Genomic DNA, 20,309 nt, shown 5'->3' with positions numbered 1-20,309 from the left:
AAAAGCATGCAGTGCCTTCATTTGCCCATTCATCTTTATACAAATAAGGAACTATTATTAACCCTTGCTCACAACAGATACATACAACCCCACACCAGGTTATGTGGCTTGTAAAAAAAGTAAGTACAGGATATCAGTGCCCACTCTCTCCTGCAGCTAGGCACCTTTGCAGAGGGCACAACTCCACTTGGGAGCCCTGGTGGGAGGTTTTCAGGCATTTTTAGTTCTTCCTTATGCTTTACCTTATTTATTTTTACAATGAGTATGTATTATTTATATAACCAGAATAACAACACTTTCATTATAAAATATTTTGCCAAAGAAATTTTTCATCTCTCTTCTAGATTAATTTGATAACAATTTTTTTAATTTTTTTAATTTTTAAAAAATATTTTATTTATTTATTTGTCAAAGAGAGAAAGAGGGAGAGAGAGCACAAGCAGGGGGAGCAGCAGGCAGAGGGAGAAGCAGCTCCCCGCTGAGCAAGGAGTCCGATGCATTACTCGATCCCAGGACCCTGGGATGATAACCTGACCTGAAGGCAGACACTTAACTGACTGAGACAACCTGGTGTCCCCAGTAGTAATTTTTATCAGCTATTTTTAACTTTTTCATAATTGTGCTATATTGCCCTTTATTTTAAAATATGCTAAAATGTTAATAATTCTGAAATAAACATCTAAAAATACTGGTTTATAAGCTTAAGGAAATTTAAGAAAAATACTGATGAATCAAAGAATAAGCTAAAATGCCAACCATATGGTTAATTTATGTTTTGTCAGATAATCCTCAATCCAATATGTCTTCAATCTTGGAAACAAAAGAATTTAGATTCTCTTTGTTCATCAGGGTCACTTCTCTATTTGCAGATGGACCAGCCAGATTCTGTTCAAATAGCTATTTATACTAAATGGTTAAAAAGTCATAGAAAATACTAACAAAATATAGTATACTTAGCTTAAAATGGGTATTCCCATTTTAGAACAAAACATAGAATAATTACACTAAGTACAAGGTTAATTTAAATTTTAATTTCTTTCATTGCTTTGTATGACATAACATTTTAAGTAATTAAATTGAGATTGATTTTTGTAACTTACAGCTATAATAACATTTATTAGAAATATTATCTCATATATCAAACAAAAGAAAAATTCAAATCCTTAAATAATATGCATAAAAAAATCTTTCAGTCCAAAACATAAACATTAATAAACATTAAATATATCAATAATAACTAAAGAGTTTATAGTAGGATGAATGGATTTTTTTTTTTTTAGTAATATAAACTAATGTAAGATGTGATGATTGGTAGAAGTGAGCACTGAATATAAAAGTAGTAATTAAATTCCTTACTCTTAAAGGAGACAGTGTATTATTATCATCACAAAATTGTATCCTGAACTCTAAATGGCAATAGAAGAAATTCAAAATAAAAACAGTAATTTTCAAGAATAAAAGGTAAAATAAGCCAAAATATGTTAGATTACTTGGAAATATACTAAAACAATAATAACTAGTAGTTTGGACATTACATGTCCTTAAATAATTAATGCAGTAGTAGCATAAAGTTGATGACTGTAGGTAGTGACTTTCTGTACTCTGAAACATATTATCTATATAACATTTCATAGTCCAGTCTTTCATTTTGTGTTTAAAATTTTCTTTGTTATAACTGTTATAATTAAAAAAGAAAGCATTTAAGAAAAAAAAGAAACTATACTACTGTGACAACTATTTTTCATATTTGCCAAAATAAATTGAGAAATTCAATGTTTACAAGGACCAAAGGACAAATCACTGCTAGGAACTTTATTTTTTGTTCCAGTTAAGGAATGACCACTTTCCAATACATTAAGGTTTTGGTTTTAAACTGAACTTTAAAAAATTACGAAGACGGTCTATAGGATACAACTGCTGCTATATTACTTTCAATTAAGTTAACACCACACTGCACTCAATTGCTTTAAACTACAGTGTGCGCCTGCATTTCACTTGAATCTTTAAAATCAGAATAGTTTCCATTAACACTATTACAAGAACTACTGACCTTTTTGTTTTTAAAACACCGTTGCTTTCAAATGCTATTGTTTTAAAGGTCTCATAACAAACGACAAGGCTGCCATCTAGTGCTTTACGACTATTCCTTTCACATTTTTAAGAGAGTGGGAGTCCTATATATAACCTAGAGGTGAACTCTCCCAATACGGTAGCAGCTATACACCTGTGGCTATTGAAATGTGGCTGATTTGAATTGAGATTGCTACAAGGTTAGAATACAAATTGTATTTCGGACTTAGTTTAAAAAAAAAAAACTAAGAAAAAGATATCTCATTGATGATTTTTATCCTGTTACATATTAAACTGAAATTTCAGCTATGTTGAGTAAAATAAAATAGACTATTAAAATTAATTTTACCTGTTTCCTTTAAGTTTTTTAATGTAGTTAGTAGAAAATTTAAAATTACGTATGTGGTTCACATTATATTTATATTGGACAGCACTGATCTAGAAGGAAAGTTATCTTAGTCTTAAATATAAAAGATTTAAATAGTAGTATATTTCTTATTTTTTTAAAAAAGTAGAATATAACTTAGACACACCCATAATTGTAACTAGTTACTCCTTTGGGACACAATAAAAGCTAAAGATTAAAAAAGGATCAAAGAGGAATTTCTAATTTTTAAAATCACACAAAAATATTCCCCCCCAAAATCCAGATTGTTTAAAAGAAGAAAAACAAAATTAATGTGGGAAAGTTAGAGAATAAAGATAATTTATGAGACATAAAAAACAGACAATTTGAGCATCAGTAAGGTTAATAATTGCAAAAGAATTTAAACATAATAAATATGTATGAGTCCATAAGTTTATGATAAAAAGAAATCTTGTCATGTTTGAGAGATATTGAGCAAATAATTCTTTACTTTGAAAACTGGCAAATAAAAACAACTAATATAACATTTATCATGCCTTTCCTATATAAACTGTATGAGTAACCAAATATCTGATGAGAGGAAATTTATTTTTACAGAAGTTTTCTAGTCAAGAAATAAGGAATTAAAATATCACAGTTTTATAACCCCTAATCAATTATAATCTAAACATTGAGCATCAGTATCTGCTAAGAACTATGTAGAAAATAATGTTAATAAGAAACAATAACAATTAAAAGTATATAAGAGAAAGAAATTACTAAAGACAAATCCTAAAATTGATGAACTAGAAAACAAAATCAGTGGAAAGGATGAATAAACCCAAAGGCCATGTTATAATACGGCAAAGAGAGAGAGAGAGAGAACTACCAATAAAAAAGCACAAGACCCCAAAATTTTGTTTGTATTTAGCTAATCTTTGAAGTTCACTTACTATTTTTTAACTATTCCTATTTTAAAAGAGGTCTTCAATCTTCTCAAACTTATTTTTAAAAGCCATCACCATAGTTACGCAGTATGAAAGTAGAAAAGAAAAACTAAAACATTACAGTCAAAGGTCATTTCATGAGAAAAAATGTAAAAGTATAGTTTGCATTCATTCATACTGAAAATAATCCTAAATATAATATAAACAAGCAACAGTTAGCACTGTCCCAAATAATAATGTGCCATGCCCAGGTTTGGTTTACCCTAGAATTAAAAGATACTTAACATTAGAAAACCCATTTTTTTAAGTTTTTTTTCTTTAAAGATTTTACTTATTTATTTGACAGAGAGAGACACAGCGAGAGAGGAACACAAGCAGGGGGAGTGGGAGAGGGAGCAGGGAGCCTGATGCAGGGCTCGATCCCAGGATGCTAAGATCATGACCTGAGCCAAAGGCAGACGCTTAAGGACTGAGCCACCCAGGCGCCCCTAGAAAACCTATTAATACAACTTCACACTTAACAAGGTAAAGGAAAAAGTCATTCATGATGAAATTTTGTAGCAGACTAATGTAGATAATAATTTTTTAACTTGATAAAGGAAATATTCTATAAGTTACAGCAAACTCTCTACTTGATGGTGGTGTCTAATACCATCACTTTGACTCAGTACTTAAATAGAGATCCCAACCATCCCAGTATGGGGCTAAAAAAACTAGAAAGATATAAGTATTGTTACCCCAGCATTCTTTTGCTTACATTTTGATAGTAAATGTTTTTACATCCCTTTACATTCAATCTTCATGTGTCTTTAGGTCTGAAGTCTCTTATAGGCAACATATAAATGGGCTTGGCTTTTTTATCCATTTAGTCACCCTATGTCTTGATTGGAGCATTTAGTCCATTTCTATTTAAAGTAATTATTGATAGATAATGTACTTATTGCCAATGTGTTACTCGTTTTACAGTTGTTTTTGTGTTCTTCTCTATTCCTTTCTTCTCTTACTCTCTTCCCTTGTGATTTGATAGTGTATTTAGTGTTACACTTGGATTCCTTTCTCTTTATTTCCTGTGTATCTGTTATAGGTTTTTGATTTGTGGTTATCATTAAGTTCATATATAACATCTTGTGCATATAGCAGTCTATAGTAAATTGATGGTCACTTTAGTTTGAACCCATTCTAAAAATGCTACATTTTTACTCCCCTCCCCATGTTTTATGTATATGGTGTCATACTTCACATTTTTTTTTAATTTTATGAATTCCTTGGCTGATTTTTGTGAACATAATAGATTTTTCAGCTTCTGTGCTTTAACATTCATACTGGTATTGTAAGTTATTGATCTACTACTTTTATTATATGTTTGTATTTACCTGTGAAATTTTTTCTTTCATAATTTTCTTACTCCAAATTATGGCCTTTTCTTTACACTCAAAAAATTTCCTTTAATCTTTTTTGTAAGGCTAGTTTACTGGTGATGAACTCCTTTAGCTTTTCTTTGAGAAACTCTTTTTTGGTTTTTTGTTTTTGTGTTTTGTTTGGGTAACTCTTTATCTCTCCTTCAATTCTGAATGATAGCCCTGATAGGTAAAGCATTCTTGTTTGCAGCTTTTTTCCCTTTCAATATTTAGAATATATCACACTACTCCCTTCTGGCCTTTAAAGTCACTGCTGAAAAATCAGCTAATAGCCTTATGGGTTCTTCCTTGTATGTAGCTGTTTTTCTCTGTTGCTTTTAAATCTTTTTGTCATTTTATGTATCTTGTTGTGGACCTCCTTGGGTTAATTTTGGTGGTGGGGAGGTAACAATACTTATATTGAACAGAACAGACCTATATTGAACAAAATAGACTTTAAAACAAAGACTGTAACAAGAGACAAAGAAGGACACTACACAATCATAGAACAATCCAAAAAGAGTATATACCAATTGTAAATATCTATGTACCCAACATGGGAGGATTTAAATATATAAAGCAACTATTAACAGATATAAAGGAAGAAATTAACAATAATACAATAATAGTAGAGGACTGTAACACCCAACTTACATCAATGGATAGATCATCCAGACAAAAAATCAGTAAGGAAACAGTGGCTTTGAATGATTCATTAGATCAGATCAACCTAACAGATATATTCAGAACATTCCATCCAACAACAGTAGAATACACATTCTTTTCAAATGTACATGGAATATTATCCAGAATAGATCGTGTTAGACCACAAAACAAGTCTCAATAAACTCAAAAAGATTGAAATCATATCATGCATCTTTCCAAACACAAGAGTATGAAACTAGAAATTAATCACAAGATAAAATCTGGAAAGAACAGAAATACATGGAGACCAAATAATGCTACTAAACAATGAGTGGGTCAACCAAGAAATCAAAGAGGAAATTAAAAAATACATGAAGACAAATGAAAAGAAAAACACAATAATCCAAAACCTTGGGATGTAACAAAAGCTGTTCTAAGAGGGAAGTTTATAGCAATACAAGCCTACCTCAAGAAGCAAGAAAAATCTCAGATAAGTGACCTAACCTTATACCAAAGGAGCTAGAAAAAGAACAAACAAAGCTAAAGCCAGTAGAAGGAAGGAAATAAAAAGATTAGAGCAGAAACAAATGAAATAAAGACTAAAAGAACAACAGGAAAGAATGAAATTAGGAGCTGGTTCTTTGAAAAGATAAACAAAATTGATAAACCTTTAGCAAGACTCATCAAGAAAAAGAGAGGGCTCATAAATAAAAAAAGAAATTAAAGAGGAGAAATAATCAATACCACAGAAATACAAAGGATTATGAATATTAAGAAAAATTATATACAAACAAATTGGACAACCTAGAAGACATCAATTCCCAGAAACACATAACCTTCCAAAACGGAATCAAGGAGAAATAGAAAATCTGAGCAGAGTGATTATGCAAAAAACTGAATCTGTAATCAAAAAACTCCCAACAAAAAAACTGGATAGAAGGGAATAAAACCGTTTTTATTTGTATGTAATATAAATTAATTGTATTTAAAAACCAAACATATCTATAAATAATTAGACCTAATAAGAGAGTTCATTAAGGTTTATGAATATCAGATTAATGTACTTAAATGAATTTAATTTTTATATATCAAACATAAGTAGAAAATGTAATTTAAAAAGATACTATTTAAATAGCAACAAAAGTATCAGGAAATTTAGTATTTTACATAACTAACAAAACATGTGCAGGACATGAAATTGAGCTCAACATTATCATTCATAAGAAAAATACAAATTAAGACCACAAGCTACTACTACACATACTCTAGAATAGCTACAATCAAAAAGACAGACAATATTAAGTGTTGGTGAGGATGTGGAATTATTGAAGCATCTATAAATTTCTAGTAGGAATGTAAAATGGCACAGCCATATTGTAAAATCATTTGGCAGTTACTTAAAAAGTTCAACATACATTTATCATACGACCCAGCAATTCTACTTCTAGGAATCTACCCAAAGGAAATGGAATCATATGTCTATACAAAGACCATACGAATGTTCACATCAGCATTTTTCATAACAGCCAAAGGCTAGAAAGAATCCAAATGTTCATCTACTGATGAACAACAAAAAAAGTGGTATATCCACATGTTGTAGCATTCATTACATTTAAAAACTAAAATTGCTATACTAAAAAAGTAAAATAGAAACACCTTGTGATCATCTTAATTGATACAGAAAAACTATATGACATACACAAACACCCATTCTAATAGGACTAGAAGAGAATTTCTTCAACTTGATAAAGGCATCTAGGAAAAACCTACATCATACTTAATAGTGAAAGACTGAATGTTTTCCCTCTAAAATCAACAACAACAGTAGAACATTTCCATGCTTATCACATCTTTTCACATGGTACCAGAGGTAGTAGCCAATGCAATTAGACAAGAAAAAGAAATAAAAGGCATCATTAGAAGAAAGAAAAAAAATCAAATTCCATAATTGCAAAACACATTATTGTCTGCATTAAAAATATAATGGAATCTACAAAAAAAAAAAGGTACTGCAACTAATAACTAAATTTAATGAAGCTGAAGGATAGAAAATCAACATAAAAATCAACTGTAGTTTTACTATACAGACACAATTAAATTATATTTATATATATGTATAATTAAATTATACAGACACAATTAAAAATTAAATAATAAAAGATACTATTTACACCAGCAACAAAAATATAAAATATGTAGGAATAAATCTGACAAAAACTGTGAAAGACCTACATAGTGAAAAATACCAAATATTGTTGAGAATAAATTTTAAAATAATTAAGTTAAAAAAGAGATATATATTCATGGGTCAGAAGACTCACTATGGTTAAGATATCAATTCCCCCCAAATTGTTCTATAAATTAAACACAATCTCAATCCAAATCCGAGAATGTGTTTTGGTAAAAACTGACAAGCTGGTTCTAAAATTCATATGTAAACACAAAAGAAATGGAACCCAAAGCCAAAACAAGTTTGTAAAAGAATGAAATTGGAGAATAAATGCTACATAATTCCAAGACTTATTATGAAACTACAGTGGTTGTAACAGTGCTATTTTGGTATAAAAGTAGGCAAATTAATTAACAGAACATAATAGAGATTCCAGAAATAGCCTTTACAGTCTTTTTTTTTTTTTAAGATTTTATTTATTTGAGAAAGAGAGAACAAGTGGAGGGTGGTGGGGGAGGGACAAGCAGACTCCACGCTGAGCGCAGAGCCTGATATAGGGCTCAATCTCACGACCATGAGATCATGACCTGAGCCTAAACCAAGAGTCAGGCACTTAACCAACTGAGCCACCCAGATGTCCCAGCCTTTACACTCTTATAAATGGGCAACTGATTTTCAACAAAGGTGTAAAAGCAATTCATTGGTTAAAAGAAAATCTTTAAACAAACTGTGCTAGAACATTTGGATACCCATATGGAGAAAAAAATTGATCCATCTCTTGAAATATATACAAATATTAACTCAAAATCAACTTCATTCTTAAATAGAAAACATAAAAATAGAAAACTTCTAAAAAAATGGGAAAATCTTTGTGATCTTAGGTTAGGCTAAGATTTCTCAAAAGAACAGATTGATAAATTGCACTTCATCTTAATTAAAAACTCCTCTTCAAAAAAAAATACTCCTAATAGAGTGAAAAGGTAAGTCACAAACTAAAAAAAAAAATATTTACAAATCATATGTCACCTAAAATATTTGTATCTGTAATACATAAAGTACTCTGAAAACTCAATAATGAAAACAATCCAATTTTTAAAAGTGGACAACAGATTTAAACACACTTCATCAAATAAAAAAAAACAGAGAGAGAGCAAATAATCATGTGAACAAATGTTTAACATCATTTCTCATTAGAGAAATGTAAATAAAAAGAGAATTAGATACCATTACACACCTATTAGGACAGCTAAAATTAAAAAGACTAACCATATGAAATACTGAGAGATTTGAAGAACTGAAACTCATACACTCCTGGTGGGAATGTAAAATGATATAACCATTTGAAAATTGTCTCTTAAAAGGTTAAACATACATCTAGTGTATGATCACTACCCAGTGAAAGTATCTTTCAGTAAAAAATCAACACAGCTTTTTAGTGATGACCAAAATTGCCCCCTGCAAAAATCTATCACAAAATTCTATTCATTCAAAATTTAATCAAAATGAAAAGATCATATTAAATCCAGCTGAGATTATTCAAGTCCTATTTTTGTTTCCATGTCCAGAATAAGATCTATTTCTATGTCACTCTTCAAGAGTAGAAAAAAATGCACCAAATATAATTTTTAAAATACAACAAAAGACTGCCTTTCTTAGCAACATATATGGAATTGTATTATAAGATTTAAGAAATAGAAATGGTAACATATGAATGACAACATCAGCATGCAAGATGAATTTTATTATCTGCAAAATCACCTAAGACTAAAAATATAAACTATTTAAAATGAAAAAGCAAAAGTACTTACAATAACATGTTCCTCTAAGTGGATTACCAACATAGCGATTTTCAGAGTCGCATCTGTAGAAATAAAAAACTCATTTACTACTGAGCAACAAAATTCAAAACCTTCATATTTTTTTCTTCAAGCAAAACAATAATTAAAGTCTACATTAAAACATCTTAAAAACTATACCATTAATCAAATTTTTAAAAACAAATCTTCAAAATAATTAATGTAGAAAGCCAATATTTGAGCATGAGTAGAGAGAAGAAACAGTGAAAACAAACAGTCACACACACAAGATGATAAAGGGGAATGTCACAAGGCAGATGGGGTAAGACTAGGAATTTGGTCATATATATTCTTCCTTAATATTATGAAAAGAAATTGAAAGTCTTGATAAAGATATAGAGATACTTCTAGGTGAAGGAAGAAAAGTTGGGGAATTTATAAATCTACATCATTTTCTTACTTCTGGTATTCTTTGAAATATATTTTTCCCCAGTTTCTACACAATGATTTTATATTTTAAAAAAGATCTCCCCAATTGTGTAATAAAGAAAAGTTTTTTCTGAATGGTCCAGCTCTAAATTCAGTAGCTCAAACTCTGAATTTATGTAAGCAGATTATAAAAAATGGAAGAACATAAGAGCATTCCAAATCATGAATTCTAAGTTAAATTAAATTCTTCAAAATTATGGTTAATTATAGCACTGGGAGAAGATCATAAATGTTCTCAAAATTTCTGAAGTTCACATTTTTATATCTGTCTCCAGAATTCAATTAAAATGAGAATTAGTGCCTAAGAGAGATACAGCTTGATTTCGCATAATGCTTTTTCACTGGAACACCCTCCAAAATAAATTATTATAAAATGATATACACAAGGCTAACTGCATAAAGTGACTTAATATTTAAAGTATATGTAAAAGTTTAAAAGATGAGAAAGACCTTCCAAAATGTCTTTAGTTTTAATAGCATTAATCAGAACAGAGGAATAATTTATATATATATATTTTAATTAATAAAAGGCCAGACAGTTGAAAATAATAAGCTATAATCAGGTTACATTCTGAATGCATTTTTGAGCCATGTGTTGCTAGTGTTTTTATTCATGAGTTGAAGAGTAAATCTTTTTCCACACTAACTGCAAAATTAAAGTTGAAATATAATATTCAATTATACCACTAACTTTATTCTCTGTGAAACAATGAAACTTTGGGGGTTAGTTTCCTATAACTTCCCCAAATCGACTTTCAAAATGTGTGATATATAGTTTTCTAGCTGTAGAAAATGATCATACTCATTATTGCTAGGTTAAGCACTTCAGGTTCTCTACTATTTCTATATTTTGTTCCTTCATTTAAGCTCACCTCCATAAATCCCATCACTTTGTACCAAATATATACATATACTGAAGGACTGATTCACAATACTATTATAATTCCTTTTTCTGTCACAAAAAATATGACTTGTGCCAAATGGATATCTCAATACTACTTTTATTTTTTTTTTAAAGAGCTTATTTATTTATTTGAGAGAGAGCACAAGCAGGGAGATCAGCAGAGGGAGAGGGAGAAGCAGGTTCCCCACTGAGCAGGGAGTCCAAACTGGGGCTCAATCTCAGGACCCTGGGATCATGACCTGAGTTAAAGGCAGATATTTAACTGATTGAGCCATGCAGGTGCCCCTCAGTACTACTTTTAGAATAGGAAAATATTCAAAATAATAGTGCCTACCTTGTTATGCATGATATTCCCTGCATATCATATTTGTCTAAATAAATGGCTTTCAAAGTACCATAGCCATCTAAAGTGACTTTGACAAATGTTAAGGATTTCAAGTACTTTTTGATTAATCTATATGTTGACTTTAAGAGCTCTGGATACAAACCTATATCCCCATATGGAAGTTATACAGTATTTATTCTGGTTGATAATATTATGCTTATTCAAATTATTTAATATCATATTGGAATAGAAGTTATTGTAATATGCTACCTTCAACATAATATAATTTTTAAGAGGCCATGGTTAAAATTTTATTTTCTCCAAGCTACAAATTATCTCAGGAGGATGAAATTATATGCTTTTGTTTAGGAAGTAATTTTTGCTACGTTTCATTACTCAAGCCCAGAAATTTAATGGAAATAAGGAATTAATACCACCTTGTTAAGAACTAAGCTGAGGGGCACCTGGGCGGTTAAGTGGCTGACTCTTGGTTTCAGCTCAGGTCATAATCTTGGGGTAGTGAGATGGAGCCCCATGACGGGCTCTGTGCTCAGCTCGGAGTCTGCTTCAGATTCTCCCTCCCCCCCACACCTCCCCTTGCTCATGTGCTCAAGTGCTTGCACACACTCTCTCACTCTCTCTAAAATAAATAAATAAATAAAACCTTACTTAAAAAAAAAAAAGAATTAAGCTGAGAGGCTTTATAGAGTTCTTGAAGGTGTCCAATATAAAATTATATTCTCTTTTAAATTTTCAAACTCAAAAAAGCAAATTAGAATATGTTGTCTAAAGATCTTTATATTAATAAGTATTGAGACAATTTTGAATGTATTAAAAGTATTTTCAAAATGTATAGTTATGAGCAGAGTTTAAACATCAATTTTTAGTAATTTAATTTCAGCTATCATCTAAAAAATCATTAGTGCCTGCAAATAACTAAGGAAATAAATAGTTCCAAAGGAAATATAATGAAATGTTAGGCATAAAACTCAGCCTGCAAAACACAAAAGTAGGCATAAATATATGCAAATACATTCCTTATTTTTCATTGGGACATCTCAACATCATCAGGACGGCAGTTAATTTGAAAGGTAATTTTCAATTTTACCAAATAAAAATTCCAATAAGCTTTAAAGGAGTTAGAAAAGTTGATCTTAATGTTCACATGCAGAAGTAAACATATAATAGCCCAAGCAGTCATTGATATATGAATGTATAAGGAAGATATGGTATGTATACACAATGGAATATTATTCAGTCATAAAGAATGATATCTTACCATTTTCAACAACATGTATAGACCTATAAAGTATAATGCTAAGTGAAATAACTCAGAAAAAAAAATATCATATGATGTGGAATTTAAGAAACAAAACAAACAAGCAAAGGAAAAAGAAAAACCAAGAAATAAACTCTTTTAACTACAGAGAACAAACTGAAGGTTACCAGAGGGGAGGAATGTAGGGGGATGGATGAAATAGGTGATGGTGATTAAAGAGTGCACTTATCATGATGAGCACTTAAGTAATGTACAGAATTGTTGAATCACTATATTGTATACCTGCAACTAATATAACAATGTATGTTAACTATACTGAAATTAAAATTAAAAATTTAATTTAAAAAAAAACAATGAAAAGGAAGAGCTTTGAGGGGAACTAGACTTAAAAGATATTAAAATATCTTCAAGGTCTATACAATTAAAATAGTGTAGTATCAGTGCTTTGATAGAAAGACCAAAGGTACAGAAGAGCAATTCAAGAAACAGGCTCAACTATGATATACTAAAAATCTAGCATATCATATGATAAAAGTGGTATTTTAAATGATCAAGGTAAAGTCTTTTTCACAAATGGTATTCAGACAACTGGATAGCCATTTGGAAAAATATAAAATCAGATCCAGTCCTCACACCATACACATACAAAAAACTCTAAATGAATCAGACATCCTAGCATACAAAATAGAATTTTAAACAATTAGAAGAAAAAATTGCATGATAACATGGGTATATTGAAAGGCATGGTAAAAAGAAATGCCATTAGTAAAATCAAAAGATAGGACAAGTTGTGAGAACACTGACAAAATATGTGAGCTAAAAGGGCTAAAATCCTTAATTTATAAAGAACTCTTTAATAATAAGGGAAGGACAATTCCATAGAAAAACTGGCAAAAGCCATAGACAATTCACAAAAAATTATATAACAGTGGTCTTAAATATATGAAAAGATGTTCAACTTCACTTTTAAACAGGGAAATATGAGCTAAATCTATACTAAGATGCCACTTCTCCCTCATCAGATTGTCAAAATTTCAAAATTATAGCAATATGCTCTGCTTATGAGACTGGGCAAACAGTGCTCCTATACAATTATGAGCTGGTGGGAATACAAAATGAGAAAATCCCTATGGAGGAAAATTTAGCAGTATCTAACAAATCTACGTGAGCATTTATTCTTCAACCCAACAATCCCACTTATAGGAACTTGGAAGTAAACCACCAGCAATATGAAAATATATGAGCACAAGTTTATTTACTGCAGCATCATTTATAATTACAAAATATTGTAAACGATCTAAATGTCCATGCACACAAGATTTGTTAAATAAACTACAGTACATAAACACAATGGCATATCATACATCTGTAAATAAAACCAAACAAAAAAGATAATGAAGATCTTTATGACTTAATATAGATACATATCTCTGATATGTTACCTTTTGTGTAAGAAGGAAAAGAGTGAATGTATGTGTATATGTGTGTGTATATATATATGTATATATATATGTAAGAAACATATGCATGTATATAAAACATATATAGAGATATATAGAGATATGAATCACAGGAAGGATAAACAAGAAAACAATGAAGTCAGTTACCTACTGGAGGAGAAAGGAGGAGATGGGAACTAATCTCTCTGAGTATATTTTTAAGTACTTTTGTCTTTTGAAAGAATGTCAATGTTCAACATATTCCAAAATATATACATATTAAACCAATAAGAATGAGAAAGAGGAAAAAAAAACCTTAAAACAAAAACTAAAAGAAATGAATCTAATGAATTTCAAATGAATACTATTTAGCCATCCTGAAGGGAAAAGAAGGAAGGGAGGGAGGGGAGTAGGAGGGGAGAGGTGAGGAGGAACAGAAAAGGAAGGAAGGGAGGAAGGGAAGAAAGAAAAAAGAAGAGGGACCATTCCAAATAACTTCTTAACGCAGTATCTGACTATATATCCTCAAGCCTGAGCAGAGTAAGGTGGAGGAGTCAAACTTTGAAATCTTTTTAGGTTTGCTTATTAAAGTGATATAGACAAAGCAATTCTGAAAGTATTTCTTATATTACAGAATTGAGCAAATAAAGAATGTATTAAAGTCATTGGAAGCCAGTGTTCTCACTGAGGAAGAAGAGACATTACAGATATTAAACTGGAAAAGGTCCAAAAGAACCTTAGAGGGATACACTGGAATTGGAAGTCTGGGTATGAAGTAATGTTTTCTAAAATATGTATATGTGTGTATATGCATGCATATGTACACATGTACATGTATATATGTACTTATTTGTACATATAAATATTTCCTAGTTCTGTTCACTGAACAGTCCACTAAGTTAAGACAGCAAAGAGCGTAGTTAGCACCAAGATATTAGCCTCTAATATAATTCTTCATTACAAGGAATCAGAGTTCTATAAAAATATTTTTTTTATTTTTTTTTAAAGATTTTATTTATTCATAAGAGACAGACAGAGAGAGGCAGACGGAGAAGCAGGCTCCCCGCTGAGCAGGGATTCCCGACGCAGGACTCGATCCTAGGACCCTGGAATCACAACCTGAGCCAAAGGCAGACACCCAACCATCTGAGCTACCCAGGCGCCCTAAAAATATTTTTTAAATGGCTGATCTGAGGCAGGACAGGTATAAGATGAGCCTGGAACATCTTCTTATATGAGAAAGTAAGGAAGTATTCACAAAATGATGGGTATATGTCACAAAAATACAAGTGAGCTTTAAGTAGCTCCCACTGGCCAAATCTGGAGCAAGATGAGTGCTAAGTGAGTAAGTATAACAGTGATTTATAAATTATTGGAGAAAACAGGAATTCATTTATTATCACCAATAATAAATAAATGGTGGAGAAGGAAGAGCTCTTACTAAAAGTACAATTTTAAGAACTCACTGGTAAATGGAGAGGAAGTATGGGAATTGGTAATCATCATAGTAAAGATAGAGACCAGAGAAGAATAATAAATCTTTTCTTCTTATAAATATGTCATATCCTATAAGACAAATTTGCCTCATGTCTAATTCACTCAAAAAAGAAAAAAGAGAAGAAAAAAAAGAAAGAATTCAGGTCTACTTATCATATCTCTAATCAAAATCCAAAATCTTGCATTCAAATAGCAGAGTCACCACCCATGGAAAAATATATTCATTACAAGGGATGAAATAAATGAAATCTAAAGTAAATATAAAAATGTATATGTGTAAAACTTTATAAATATATGTATAAGTGTATCACCTATACCTAATGCTGTGCTATGCAAATGAATGACCTTCCCATCTCATTTCCCACATATCAAAATCAATTGATAAAACCATTTATGCAAATTACAAATATAATCAGTTGATATATTGAAATGTTTGGCACAGCCATCATAGATTTTCATGTAACCTATATAATAATGTGATTGGGAATCAAGATTATCATAACCTATCAATTTCATTGTAGACCTCATACATAAATGAAATTAAAATATCAGAATGGAGTTACCTCACAACTATTTTCAACAAAAGGAGAGAGCAATATTACAAAGAAAATTCTAAATTCTTTCTTACTAAAATTGTACATATACGAATGTGAAATAATCAGATTAAGAAAAAATGTTTTAAGGTATGTTTTACTTTCTATTATTTTAAAGATTATTTATTTATTTATTTGAGAGAGAGCACAAGTGGGAGGAGGAGCAGAGGGAGCCTCTGTGCTGGCAGTCTCTGTGCTGAGCATGGAACCCAACACAGGGCTCGATCCCACAACCCGGAGGTCATGACTTGAGCTGAAATCAAGAGTTGGATGTTTAACCAACTCAACCACCCTCGGGTGCCCCAAGCTGTTTTGTTTGGTAACAAACCACTGTGTTAAGTAACACATAAGTAAAATTTCTTTTTAAATAGTCTGTTTTTATTTATTTTTTTTTTAAAGATTTTATTTATTTATTTGAGAGAGAGAGAATGAGAGACAGAGAGCACGAGAGGGAAGAGGGTCAGAGGGAGAAGCAGACCCCCCACTGAGCAGGGAGCCCGATGTGGGACTCGATCCTAGGACTCCAGGATTATGACCTGAGCCGAAGGCAGTTGCTTAACCAACTGAGCCACCCAGGCACCCAATAGTCTGTTTTTAGAAAAGCCTTAATTTGCATTGTTAAAATTATTTTGCCCATTCAGGAAAGTATATTTTTTCTATCAAGGATTGAGATGCCCTTCATAGTTTGAAAACCCTAAAAGCATGTAAGGTATGTATTATATATTTAATACACAAATATATAATTCAACTAAATAAAATAAAAGATCAATTGGATATATTTGCACTAGTTATCTACTGCTAAGTAACAAATCACAAAAGCTTAGCAACTTTAATCAACACATATATATTAACTCACAGTTTTTGTGGGTCAGGAGTCTGAACATAGGGCAAAGTTGGGTTCTCTGATTCTGAGATGAGGTAGGATACAATCAAGGCATTGGCTGGACCTGGGGTCTGCTGTATAGCTGTAATCAAGGTGTCAGCTGGGGTTGGGTTCTCATCAGAGGCTTGACTGGGGTTGGGCTGCTTCTGAGCTCCCTCAGGTTGCTGGCAGAATTTATATCTTTGTGACTATAGAACTAAAGGCCTTGGTTTCTTACTTATTATTGGCTGGAGGCTGCCCTCAGCTCCCAGAGGATGCCTTCAGCTCCACTTAATTCTTCAAAGGCAGCCAGAAAGGGAGAAACTCTCTAGATCAAATCTTCTAGCAAGACACAGACTTAGGGGCACTTGGGTGGCTCAGTTGGTTAAGCGACTGCCTTCGGCTCAGGTCATGATCCTGGAGTCCCGGGATCGAGTCCCACATCAGGCTCCCTGCTCGGCAGGGAGTCTGCTTCTCCCTCTGACCCTCCTCCCTCTCATGCTCTCTGTCTCTCATTCTCTCTCTCGCAAATAAATAAAAAGAAAATAAAAATAAAAATCTTTAAAAAAAAATTAAAAAAAATAAAATTAAATTAAGAACTTCTCTTCATCAAAGATATACAAAACAATGTGTAAATCCAAACCACAAAGTGGTATTTACCACACATATCACCAACAAAAGACATGCATCCAGAATGTATAAAACATTATTACAAATGATTAAGAATCCAGTAGAAAAAAAAATCACAAGAAATTTGAAAGAGCACAATTTCATAAAAGAGAAAAAATTGGTGTTAAACATATGAAATCTTTTAAAGATTAAACAAATGGATATTTGAGAACTTTAGTTCTTAAGAAAATCCAAATTCAACTTGCAACATCAGAATCCTTAAAACTAAAATGTCTTAATACCATGTATTGCCAAGTGTATAGACATTAAGAAAACTTTTACAGCCCCGGAAAGAATATAATTTGATGTAACAATTTTACAAAACAATTAATCCTCTGAAATTGAAAATATAGATACTGAATACATACCCATCAAAAATGTACACAGTTGTGAATCAGGAGATATACATGAGAATAACAATAAGTGCATTAGATTTCATGTAAAACAAAAACAAAACTAAGATCAAATAAGACATAGGAGAATGAACAAATGAAGGGGGGTATAATAGTGCAACGAAATACTCTGCATCATTGAAAAGGATCAAATTACAACTATATGGATGCAAAAACTTAGATGAATATCAAAACATGTTGGGTGAAAAACATGACACAAAACACTATAGCCTCAGACTAGAAGAAAATATTTGCAAAAGATATATCTGATAAAGGGCTGTTATCTGAAATACATGAAAAACTGTTAAAACTCAACAATAAGAAAACAAACAACCCAATTAAAAAATGGGCCAAGACTCCACACCAAAGAATATATACAAATAAGGTATAGCAAATAAGCACACAAAAAGATGCTGTACATCATATGTCATCAGGGCCATTCAAACGAAAATAATGAGATACACACAATTTTGTGTGTATCAACTTTTGTGTGTAACGACTACACACAATTTTGAACAGGCAAAATCCAGAACACTAATAACACCAGATGCTCATAAGCATCCTAGAGAAGAACACAGGTAGCAACCTCTTCGACCTCAGCGGCAGCAACTTCTTCCTAGAAACATTGCCAAAGGCAAGGGAAGCAAGGGCAAAAATGAACTATTGGGACTTCATCAAGATAAAAAGCTTTTGCACAGCAAAAGAAACAGTCAACAAAACCAAAAGACAACAGAATGGGAGAAGGTATTTGCAAATGACATATCAGATAAAGGGCTATAAAGAACTTATATCTATAAAGTTATAAAGAACTTATCAAACTCAACACCCAAAGAATAATCCAATCAAGAAATGGGCAGAAGACATGAACAGACATTTTTCCAAAGAAGACATCCAAATGGCCAACAGACACATGAAAAAGTGCTCAACATCGTTTGGCATCAGGGAAACCCAAATCAAAACCTCAATGAGATACCACCTCACACCAGTCAGAATGGCTAAAATTAACAAGTCAGGAAATGACAGATGCTGGCAAGGATGCAGAGAAACGGGAACCCTCCTACACTGTTGGTGGGAATGCAAGGTGGTGCAGCCACTCTGGAAAACAATATGGAGGTTCCTCAAAAAGTGGAAAACAGAGCTACCATACAACTCAGCAATTGCACTACTAGGTATTTACCCTAAACATACAAATGTAGTGATCCAAAGGGGTACGTGCACCCCAAGGTTTATAGCAGCAATGTCCACAATAGCCATACTATGGAAAGAGCCAAGATGTCCATCAACAGATGAATGGAATACGAAGATGTGGTGTACATATATACAACAGAATATTACTCAGCCATCAAAAATACAAAAAAAAAAAAAAAAAAAAACGAAATCTTGCCGTTTGCAACGACATGGATGGAACTAGAGGGTATTACGCTACACAAAATAAGTCAATCAGAGAAAGACATGTATCATATGATCTCACTGATATGAGGGATTCTTAATCTCAGGAAACAAACAGAGGGTTGCTGGAGTGGTGGGGGGTGGGAGGGATGGGGTGGCTGGGTGATAGGCGTTGGGGAGGGTATGTGCTATGGTGAGAGCTGTGAATTGTGTAAGACTGATGAATCTCAGACCTGTACCTCTGAAACAAATAATACATTATATGTTTAAAAAAAAAAAAGAAGAAGATAGCAGGAGGGGAAGAATGAAGGGGGGGAAAATCAGAGGGGAGACAAACCATGAGAGACTATGGACTCTGAGAAACAAACTGAGGGTTCTAGAGGGGAGGGGGGTGGGGGGATGGGTTAGTCTGGTGACGGGTATTAAGAAGGGCATGTTCTGCATGGAGCACTGGGTGCTATATGCAAACAATGAATCATGGAACACTACATCAAAAACTAATGATGTAATGTATGGTGATTAACATAACATAATAATAAAAAAAAACAGCCTTCCCATGGAGAACCAATCTGATTTTAATATAATGTATGGCCCCTCTTAGAACATTAATACTACTGGAAAAGGTGAGTGCTTGGGATTTGCTACTAAGGAACCCCAAAGAAGATAAACAAATGCCAGGAAGCATGTTTTAACAATGTTCGATGTTGAGACACTCCCTATTGCCCAAGTCTAGGAACACCTTGCTGATTTGGACAAGAAAAGGACAATACACCAGCAGTGGGGATTCTAGCATAGTTTATCTGTGAAGCACATTCTTTACAGGGTACTATTTACACAATGTAGCAGAGTCACAGACACTGTAAACAAAACAGAAACAAAAAAACAAAACTTTTCATAAGTTAACATCTCATTGTTTAAGAAATACCCCCAATAGGGTGCTCTCTTTTGCTACCAAATGCTTTTTTAAATGGTGTGGATGTTATAGCCTTGACTACTACCTCCTCAGAGGACGATTTCTTTGGGGTCATGTTCAAACTCCTCTGCCAAGAGGACTGAGGGGACACTCATGGAATATGACCAAAATACTGACAACTGGTCAT

At 32.1% G+C, this 20,309-nt stretch overlaps 1 protein-coding gene across 1 annotated transcript in view; it reads right to left on the bottom strand.

Moving 5' to 3' along the window:
• ATRNL1 (attractin like 1) overlaps positions 1–20,309 on the bottom strand; it is a 796,918-nt gene that overhangs the window by 521,673 nt on the left and 254,936 nt on the right. Inside the window, exon 21 of the mRNA XM_035029745.1 lies at positions 9,384–9,436. Coding sequence (XP_034885636.1) covers positions 9,384–9,436 — 53 coding nt within the window. The remainder of the gene's footprint in view (positions 1–9,383; positions 9,437–20,309) is intronic.

The sequence above is a fragment of the Mirounga leonina genome, unplaced genomic scaffold (assembly GCF_011800145.1).
Source record: "Mirounga leonina isolate KUSES-001 unplaced genomic scaffold, KU_Mleo_1.0 Mir_114, whole genome shotgun sequence".
NCBI classification, from domain to species: domain Eukaryota; kingdom Metazoa; phylum Chordata; class Mammalia; order Carnivora; family Phocidae; genus Mirounga; species Mirounga leonina.
This window is presented reverse-complemented; position numbering and strand designations above follow the sequence as displayed.